This window comes from Myxocyprinus asiaticus, chromosome 25 (assembly GCF_019703515.2).
Source record: "Myxocyprinus asiaticus isolate MX2 ecotype Aquarium Trade chromosome 25, UBuf_Myxa_2, whole genome shotgun sequence".
NCBI lineage: Eukaryota > Metazoa > Chordata > Actinopteri > Cypriniformes > Catostomidae > Myxocyprinus > Myxocyprinus asiaticus.
Window position 1 is genome coordinate 992,578 of NC_059368.1, and position 10,784 is coordinate 1,003,361.

The 10,784-nt window shown below is 40.1% G+C and overlaps 2 protein-coding genes across 2 annotated transcripts; one reads left to right on the top strand and one right to left on the bottom strand.

Moving 5' to 3' along the window:
* The first annotated feature begins 133 nt into the window (after positions 1-133).
* LOC127416353 (FAU ubiquitin-like and ribosomal protein S30) lies at positions 134-5,579 on the top strand. The gene is made up of 5 exons (XM_051655667.1): positions 134-205; positions 953-1,035; positions 3,715-3,859; positions 5,119-5,174; positions 5,300-5,579. Exons 2-5 carry the CDS (start codon positions 961-963, stop codon positions 5,423-5,425), a joined length of 402 nt encoding a protein of 133 aa, XP_051511627.1. The 5' UTR covers positions 134-205; positions 953-960; the 3' UTR covers positions 5,426-5,579.
* A 357-nt stretch (positions 5,580-5,936) lies between these two features.
* On the bottom strand, positions 5,937-9,590 carry LOC127416348 (peptidyl-prolyl cis-trans isomerase FKBP3-like). The gene is made up of 7 exons (XM_051655661.1): positions 9,460-9,590; positions 9,038-9,139; positions 8,592-8,690; positions 6,657-6,792; positions 6,485-6,552; positions 6,299-6,396; positions 5,937-6,181 (listed from the first exon to the last, which is right to left on the bottom strand). The coding sequence occupies exons 1-7, from the start codon at positions 9,562-9,564 to the stop codon at positions 6,127-6,129; spliced, it is 663 nt and encodes a 220-aa protein (XP_051511621.1). The 5' UTR covers positions 9,565-9,590; the 3' UTR covers positions 5,937-6,126.
* Positions 9,591-10,784: the final 1,194 nt, after the last annotated feature.

Below are 10,784 nucleotides of genomic sequence, written 5' to 3' on the forward strand. Positions count from 1 at the left end.
TCTTCTCAAACCAGCTGCAAATGAAAAGGGACTTGTTTTGATATTCTTATTGTTGCAGATGAAATGTTCATGAGTAGCGATGCGGAAAAACGCTTAGATGGGCGTGGCTTGGCCTGTGACGTCACTGTCCTCCCACAGTCGTTCGCTTCGCACATGCGCACTGTCCTTTTCTCGTCCGGTTGAGGATCGACTAGCATCGAAAGACGTAAGGCCTGTGAAATAAATCACTAATTTATCACCTTTTAAAGCTTTTTATAAACTTAATTAACAGCCGAATCGCTGTTGTAGGCTTTTAATGTCTCATACAATGATATCCTGCGCGTAGAACTTTTAATATAACCAGTTTATGAGCGTTTATTTGTACCGCGTGCGCTCGTCTGTGGCTCATGTTGGAGTCGCGCACGTGACACGGATCCGGTTTTAAATTCAAATATCGATCGGTTTTCCAGTTTTGCCAAAAGTAAATACGTATATGGTTGGATTGGTGAAGTGTTAGGTCTATACGTGGATTAATGCATGTGATGTAACGGCATGACGTTGAGTAGTTTTTGATGCATTTTCTCAAATACTGCTTATTTCTGTAGTATTTGGATGAATAACGTTTGTCTACCAGCAGATACTGAAGTCAAGCATTAACAGAACTGAGCAAATATGAATATAAATATGCGGTGATTAGTGACAGACTGATGTATCGGTCTGGGCGATTAATCGGCTGTTGACACTCGATTAACAGAAGTGGTCAATTGCTGTTTTCAAATAGACTCTTATTCTTTTGTCCATGATTTGTAAGGGATGTGTATAATAAGTGTTAATGTCAGCATTGTGTGCATCTTAATTGCATTATTAACCATTAACAATCTGTATCGGCATCATCCATTGAAAGCCCATATCAGTCAACAGCTAGTTATTATTTAGTGTCATAAGTCACTAAACTTGTATATTTGTGTTTCAGTGATCAACATGCAGCTGTTTGTGCGTGCTCAGAATCTGCACACCCTCGAGGTGTCCGGAAACGAGACTGTCCACGACATCAAGGTGAGACTTACTTCAATATAACACACTCTTAATGTGGTTATTTTAACCTGTGTGCACGGTTCATTTCGACCAAATTTGACCGTTTTTATGAAAGAAATGTAATGACATTAACTTTCATAAAGTAAAAACACTGAAGTTGTGCACTTTTGGGGGGATTTTATGCTATTTAGATATTATCTACCTTTAAATTTCTCAATTACACAATTTGCATATGCAAATCCACAAATTTATGTTAATTCTACAGTAAAACCCTACACTTTTATAAGTTGAAACATGAAGAAAATATGAGAATGTGTTATGCATTGGGGGCAGATTGCTGCAATCTGGTGCAAAAAATAACAATTAAATTACTTGATAATCGTGGTATGATAAAAATAACCATTAGATTGATGCAGCGATCCTCTGATTAATTCCTGGTTGTAGCAAGATGAATTTGAGTGTGTGTGTGTGTGTGTGTGTTCTGCATTGTGGATGAATTATTGATTTTAAAGGTGCACGCATTAATTCTAGTCCAATACACTTTTTTGTCAAATTCTGCAAATATCTCCTCTCAGTCTTTTAGCTGTCCGTTCTGTGTGCACGCTGAAAACAAATCTAGTATTTGTACACAGCCCTGGCTCTGTAAACGGGACAAAAACAAAGTGGGTCGTACCGATCCACACAACACTACTCCAGCCAATCAGCAACAGGTGGTGGTTCTTGCACGTGCACAGGATTGGGGGGGGGTTGGGGGGCGGCAGAGCGACGGCAAATCTGGCTGATGCGAACTTTCTAAACTCCGAGGAGGACAAATGGCTGAGAAAAAGGTCAGACGAATATAAACTAAAAAAGGATTATGATAAGTCGAGGGCTAGGAGCCACGTCAACATCGGCGAGGCTTTTTAGCGGTGGAGAGATCTCCGAGAGGTAAAAGGAATGAAGTTGCGTGCATGAATTTGTGGGCGGAGCTGTGTTATAGTCTCGCCCATTCATTTCCAATGGTTGGTCAAATTTGACTGCAAACAACACAAGTGTCGCTTTTTTATCACACGTTCTAACCTCATCGAATCCAGCCCAATTTTTGTGTGTTCAAATTAGGGGTCTGCACAGGCCTTAAAATTAAGTGTGGCCCGACCCTACCCGGCCCGAACGATACCGTCAATTGCTTACTATCTAATTTCTTCTCCTAGCAAGTACTGTTGCAATAGGCTTTATTTATGTAAGCATATATGCAACATTCGTAACAGTACTGAAACAGTAAACATACACAGTTTAACAAGGTACAGCAGCCCCTCAGTACACTAGAGCAGAAGGGGTAAAAAGCATTGACTTAACGTTTATTTGCTGAAACTTCACTTGGTGCAGAACATTCTGGAATAATACAACAGTCCCCTCTTTACAGCCTGAACTTGTTCAGATTGTTGAATCTTTGTGACACCTTCACTAAAAACAATCTAGACGCAGCGCAAAGAATGAAACGGAGCGCAGGTGTCTCAACATGTGTTTTTGAAAATGTGAAGTTCTTTTTAACTTGACATGGTGTTTAAAATGTGCCGGTCCTGCGTGAGACGCTGAAGAAACAGCGAGATGCGATGCAACAGTCAAAGACATTCGTCCAGCATGTGTTTACATAGGAAAACAATGGGAAATCAGAACAGAGGTGCGTAAAAGCATGTTCGGTGCGAACAGCCCCTAACTCGTCTGTGAGTGAGAGCGCGTGCCCGAAACAAGTTCGGTAAGCCTGTTTATTTTTTTCATTAATTACAAACCCGAACCCGAAGTCTCGGGTCCCATCGGGCCTGGGTCGGGTTGCAGACCTCTTGTTAAAATGGCAAATGTAGGAAAAGTAACCAAGCATCGAGCCACTCCGATGAAGTATAACATTTTTATCCACAGCTTTCCTGAGCAACCACTGGGCGGCACCATGATGATTCTAATCGCCTGTTTTGTGTTTCTGGTCTCGAGACGCCAAGTAAAAACTGCCAAAACGAGCGATCCAGAGGAGAACAACAAACATTTTAGTGTCACTTGGTGTAAAAATGAATTTCAGGCTCAACTTGTGCCGTTGTTGTCTGTCATAACAGCTCAGAATAATTCATGATATCAACGTAACTAATCTCTGCCCATCGCTTCATGACATCTACACACTCAGATGAGGCACGGTTTGTAAAAAAAACAGTAATCTTGCCTCTGTGAAGTAAGGGGCAGTGGTGGCTCAGCGGTTAAGGCTCTGGGTTACTGATCAGAAGGTCGGGGGTTCAAGCCCCAGCACTGCCAAGATGCCACTGTCGGGCCCTTGAGCAAGGCCCTTGACCCTATCTGCTCCAGGGGCGCCGTATCATGGCTGACCCTGCACTCTGACCCCAGCCTAGCTGGGATATGTGAAAAAGAAGAATTTCACTGTATATGTGCAAATGTATAATGTGATAAATAAAGAAAATTATTAATTATTAATAAGTATCGGCATGTTTTTTTGACAATTTTTACAAATGTAATACCTTAAACGTTACATTACCCGCTAAGAATATGGAGACCGGAAATTGAAAACGGTTCAATCGTGGAACTCTTCAACGTTCGGAAAAAGATGGATTAAAGAAGCAAAATTGACCGAACAGTGCACAGGGATTAAACTGATCAATGGAGCATGCAGTGTACTTGTATGGGGTTCTTATGTTCGGTGGTGGTGTTGGTCTGTTGTAGACTCATGTTCAGACTCTGGAGGGTCTGTCGGTGGAGGATCAGGTTCTTCTGCTGTCTGGAGCTCCACTAGAGGATGATGTCACTCTGTTGAACTGTGGCGTCACTGAACACTGCACACTGGAGGTCGCTGGCAGACTGTTGGGAGGTAAAACTCATTTGTCACGAGTACTGTATTCCGGTTAACATTTACGTTCTCAAACATACTCTGGAAATAAGTTTTTTTGGGGGGGAATAATTATGGAATATATTTGTAGTAATGCTTGTCAAATCGATATTTAATACTTGTTAAGCTGAAATGACCTGTGGTGTTACATGCTATGATTTATTACCAAATTAATGAGACTACATGGAATATGAGAAGCGGAAACATTTGGCCACCAAACCAGTTATCTGGTATAGAGGGGTGGATCGATCCTAAAGTATCGATACGGATGATGGTAGAATATCGATCCTCACAAAAAATATAGATTAAGTTGATTTTTTTCAAACTAGGGTTTTATTATTTAGTTACCATGAAAATGAATGCATATCATAACCTTCAATGTGAAAAACAGTTAGCAATTACTGCTTCATATTTCAAACTTATTCAATCTAAATGTAACATTTGCGATAATGGGGTTGTGTGATGTTTGTTACAACTTTTGTTTTTAATTAATAGATAGTTGTCTGTAATTGTTGAGTAAATGATGATCAAATCAGATTTTTAACATCATTTCCCATTTAGCATTGTATAGCAAATGTAAAAAAAAAAAAATATGGCTTTTAAATTAACCCTTTTTCTCCCAATTTGGAATGCTCAATTCCCACTACTTAGTAGGTCCTCGTGGTGGCGTGGTTACTCGCCTCAATCCGGGTGGTGGAGGACAGGTCTCAGTTGCCTCCGCTTCTGAGATCGTCAATCCGTGCATCTTATCACGTGACTCGTTGTGCATGACACCGCGGAGACTCACAGCATGTGGAGGCTCATGCTACTCTCCACGATCCACACACAACTTACCACACGCCCCATTGAGAGCGAGAACCACTAATCGCAACCACGAGGAGGTTACCCCATGTGACTCTACCCTCCCTAGCAACCGAGCCAATTTGGTTGCTTAGGAGACCTGGCTGGAGTCACTCAGCACACCCTGGATTCGAACTAGCGACTCCAGTGGTGATAGTCAGCGTCAATACTCGCTGAGATACAAGGGCCCCTTAAACTACCCATTTTATCCTCAGAAATCGAAAAGAAAATAAGTGGCATTGCCCATCTCTAGTTGATGCACCTAAAACTACACTTTTGTTCTCTGGTGATTTTAACATGCAATCTTGATGTCTATTTATATAGGCAACTATCCTGTCACTTCTATGATCTTTTGTTTTGAGTAGTGCATGTAAGGTACAGCCTCTGACTTTATTCTTCAGGTAAAGTCCACGGATCTCTGGCTCGTGCCGGTAAAGTGAGAGGACAGACACCCAAAGTGAGTGAATTATTATTTAAAATGATTCTGATTTTGTTTGGCGTTTAATAAATGATCCTTATCTTAACAAATAAATGTGGTGTATGTGTGTTGTTTGAATCATTTCATGCATCTGCTGTCTGTAGGTTGATAAACAGGAGAAGAAGAAAAAGAAGACTGGCCGCGCTAAGCGTCGTATCCAGTACAACAGACGCTTCGTCAATGTGGTGCCCACCTTCGGCAAGAAAAAGGGTCCCAATGCCAACTCTTAAAGTATCTGGAGAAATCACATTCATAATAAACATTCTGCTTTGAACTGCATTGTGTCTGAATTTCAGTGGATGCAATTTTTTATTTCAGATGTCTAGTTAATTTCATAGATTGTTTGAACCAGTTTATGAAAATAAAAACTGATTAAACCTCAAACATGGTTTGCCATTGCATATATTTTAATGTCAATTAGATATCTATATTACAGGGTTCCCATGGGTGTGGAAAACCTAGAAACATCAGGGAATTTTAAAATATTTATGCACTGTTCTAAAATACCACATTGGCCAAATATTGCGTGTAAGCTATAGTGAAGTTTGATTTGTGGTTGAATTATTCTTATTGAATAGGTCAAAGCAGCTAGCAAATCATTAGTGAATTGGTTTGAATCAAAATGAATGGAAAGTTCATTGACCAAACAACATATGCTCTATGCAATGGCTATTTGTGCATTTAATACTTTATATTTTTGACCTGTGTATACATGCATGAGTATGAATGGCACACAAGACGTTCAGTGTTTATTTTTTATTGTAACTTTACAATCAGGCAAAAACAGCGCTTCAAGAAGTACAGAGTTTCACATGAACCATATTAATTATAACACTTCAAAACTGCCAACATTTGTCATTTAACAGTTCGGTGATATGTGATTTTTGATATTGCATAATTGATCAGCACAACTAGTGATGTGCTGAAATTATTAATCAACAGACACCAGTTCAACTTCAAAGATGAGCTTTGCGTTTGGTGGAATTCTGGGTTAAAGATAGTTAAGGAAAAGTGAAACAATTTTCAAATAAAAGTGCACTTACCAATACACTTAGACAACATGCTAAAATCCATAATGCAACTCTATTAAATCAAAAGGATACTTTGAGTCAGGAAGCCCTTTTCTACCGTACGCCCATTCTGACTCGATCTCCAGTCGAGCGGTTTCACCTTTACTCATCGTCATGACACCTTCGTCCCACTGCAGGAAGAACATGTGAAGATTTAAAGCCATACTGACGTGTAAAATCATAACAGATATGTGCAAGATAAAAATGAGAATGATTTACCCCTCTGATCACTCTGCCCAGTCCAACCTTGAAGCTCAGCGGCTTCGACTGTTTCTTCTTTTTTGCAGCTAGAAAAACGACAGAAATCAAATTCATTGTGTCCAAAGATCCATCACATTATGGAGGTAAAGTGAGTTGCCAACACTTGACTTTGTTCACTGGAGAGATTTACATGCAGGTATGTTGGTGTCAAACACAGTGCCGTCCTCAAGTGTCCCCGTGTACCAGCAGCTCACGGTTTCTCCTTTCTTGGGAAAGTTAGTCTTGTCGCCTTTCTTCAGGATCGACTTTGTGTACTTCGGAGGACCCTGAAGAAAAACAACAACAATCATGAGCTTACCGCAAACTCGAAGAACCTCCCAAAACACGTTCGGCTCATCAAACTAAATACTATTTCTAATGATCGACTGGTTTTGTTTTTGATGTCCGATAACCGATATGCATAACCGATTTTTATTTCTTGTTATTTTTGCTTTTAGGCACAATAACAATGTAATCATTTATCACTAACCTCTGAAAGTGAAGTGAAATTTACAAAACTACCGGTAATATTGTGCACGAAAAAAACGATAACCGATTTTGGAGTGGAAAAGCGTAAATATTGTGTAAAAATATCGGTCAAAACTCAGTGTTATGAAGTTACTTTAGATTTGGATAGTATCTTTTAGCGGCCAAGCATTTTTTGAATTTTGCAAATGTGCAATGGGTGAATCCAGAGCGCTGTAAATATAACGCACTCAGCTCATTAGCCACACGCGTGCTGTCGTTACAGAGCTGCACAGTCACAATCTAATGCACACTACATGACTCAAGCTCATCTCCTTTGATGTTCTGAGTCGGCGACTGCTCTGCGATGAGATTTCTCAGATCTCACAACGAACGGTCGTATATTGTGCGCACTACTGCAACATGCCGAGACTAGTCGCAGACGCTATGATGGATTTCAAACCAGTTAGATATCCAGACGTCCTATCAGAAGAGAGCAAGAGGAGAGGAAGGCATTCGGAAGCAGGAGACAAAAATGTATTAATAATATATATATTATAAAATATAATATAATAAAATTAAACATCACCCACACCTAAAAGTGAATGCATGATCATGTACAAGAACTGTATGAAAATGTTCAATGTGTCTGTTATCATCACACATGGACACAGATATGAGAAGCATGCACAGAAGCTCAGTTACAGGTACTGCATTAAAATAACTCTAAAATCGTGTTTACATATAATTAAGAGAAACTGTGCACCGGTTTTTAGCGCTTTCTCTTCTTTTACTTTTTTTTGCGCTTTATTATCATTCATTAATACACAGATGTAATGATTGACACATGTCCTCATGAAATCAGAGACTCTCTCTCCTCGAACACAAGTGGTCTAATGTTGATGTATCTCGCTTGTACACTTGTGATCAGATCACCCAAAATGCATTGTGTACACAGGACCTCAGTCGGGGATGAATGGTCGTGTAGTCTGTACACCAGCATGACGAAACAACAAGACCAACTTGAGTGCAGCCCTTGCGGTTTGATGGCGATTTCGATTTTATTTTTTAAATTTTCTCCCCAATTTGGAATGCCCAATTCCCAATGCGCTCTAAGTCCTCGTGGTGGCGTAGTGACTCGCCTCAATCCGGGTGGAGGAGGACGAATCTCAGTTGACTCCGCGTCTGAGGCCGTCAATCCGCGCATCTTATCACGTGGCTTGTTGAGCGCGTTACCACGGAGACGTATTGCGTGTGGAGGCTTCATGCTATTCATCCACGCACAACTCACCACACGCCCCACCGAGAGCGAGAACCACATTATAGCGACCACGAGGAGGTTACCCCATGTGACTACCCTCCCTAGCAACCAGGCCAATCTGGTTGCTCAGGAGACCTGGACATGTTCTTGACAGGTTTCGTCAAACTTAACCACTGATCTTAAAAATGTAATTAAGTATCAAATTAAATGTACTATGTGAAACACATTCTGATGCCAAATCGAATACTTTAGCATTTACGAATACCACCATATTCCCGCAACATCTGCAGGTTTGTGCTGGTTACATATCACATGTGTGTTGATATATTTTGTATTTCACATGTGATTATCCTGTAATACCTCATCCACCGCCTCTGTCTTGATTTCTTTGGGATTTTCGTCGATTTTCACAGCTTTCACCTCTTGTGTCACAACATCAACTTCTGTGCCTTTAAACCTCTGAAAACACACATAAAAACATACTCTACAGACTCTAGTTTGCACTTGACAACAGATCAAAACAATCAGACAGAGACAAGCAAATCAAATGCACTTTATGGACTTGTGTATTCTAACTAGTTTAATTCTATCCAGCTCAACTAAGTTACAAGTGTCATTATCATGGGAAATAAATGCTGACTGACAATGATGCTTAAGGCAAAACTACAAAGGTTTAGGCCAAACATTCTCTGAATAAAGGACCGAAAACTAAAAAGTGTAGTGTTAATATTATTCCCATTCTCTCCACTAGTTATAACACACAGTTCTAAAGAATAAACAGTATTTATTAAGGTTTTCAGTGTTACCTTGCTCTCAAACAGCTGGTTATAGGCTTCAATAAGTTGCTCTTTTTTGGCCGTCTTTGCCACATTCTTGATGTTTCCCAAAAGTTTGTGTTCGACTAGAAACTAAGAGTAAACAAATTACGTCATGTATATCATTATATCAATTTACATAAGTTCAGGTTTGCTCATTATGAATGCATATTTACCGTTCACATTTAACTACTCCTATGCAAACATATTAGCTTTAATATTGCACACATTATGAAAGAAAAATCATATATATATATTATATATATAATAAACACTATAAATCATCACACTGATAGCAAGATGCATGACTGTACTAGCACACGCATCACATGCCAAACACAAAAATCATGATAAATCAGCGCGTGTCGCGCTGTATGGCGTTAAACAATAATGCACAGATGTATGTACACTACCGAATGTGTTGCATTGTCCTGTATGAATTTAATGAGCTCTTTTTTGGGCAAATCTTCATTTTTCAACTGCTCGTCACTCCACTCGCGCGCGGGATCAGACGCCATGATGCTCAATGAAGTTGTGTGACGTTGAGCACGTGCTTGTAAGCAGCCAATCACGGATGAGCATTCCTTAAAGCGACAGCGCGTCATTTCAGATGTAAATTTAGACTCGATTCGCACCGACGTATTTATTATTCAACCAAACGTTGTTAGGTTGGCCAACCTTCTGATATTCCGTTTAAACTTGTATTTTATTCTTCTTCTGAGACTAAATTTCTGACTCTAACTCCTCCTAGAGCTTTTAAGCTACATGCACCAAACTTGGCACAGACCTTCAGACTAATCCCGAATAGTGTGCTATATCTTTTCTAACTGATCGGAATTACGATATTCCAGTATCAGACTTCCGAATAGGCCTCATGTCTCTTTGACTTCCATTCAAGGTATGAAAACTTTCTCCTGTAATAACTCCTTTAGAGGATTCAAGCTACATCCTATCACTCCACCACTTTCTTTTTCTATCTTTACATCAGTCTTTTTATTCATTCTTTCACTCTATCACTTTAACACCTAGCAACTGCATACAACCTAGCAACCATTTAGTGCACCCTAGCAACCAAAACCCATTGACTGCCATTCAAAATGGCTTAGATGGATATCTCCTGATCAGAATGTCATAGAGTCTTCAAGTTTGTCTCATTACACTCAGTCCAGCAAGCAGCCTTTTTAGGATCACACTGGCAACTTCCTAGCAACCAGATGGACTTACCCTAGCAACTGTATAGCAAAACACATATGTCTGCACCACAACATCGTAGAGACTTCAATTTTGGCTTATATGACTCAGACCAGCAAGGAGCCTTTATATATCATGCTGGACTATACCTAGCCACACCCTAGTAACCATTTAGTGTACCCTAGCAACCAAAACCCATTGACTTCCATTAAAATGAACTTAGATGGATATCTCTGGATCAGAATATCAGAGACTTCATTGTTGGCTCGTATGACTCAGGCCAGCAAGCAGCCTTGTTAGTATCACCCTGGAAACTGCCTAGCAACCAAATGAGCTCACCCTAGCAACAAGGTAACAAAACATATATATCTGCACCAGAACATCATAGAGACTTCAGGTTTCTTTCATTTGACTCAGGGTAGCAATGAGCCTTTTGGGTATCACCTTGGTAACTGCCTAGCAACCAGATGGGGTTACCCTAGCAACCAAGTAACAAATCATATATCTCTGCACCAGAACATCATAGAGACTTCGGGTTTCATTCATT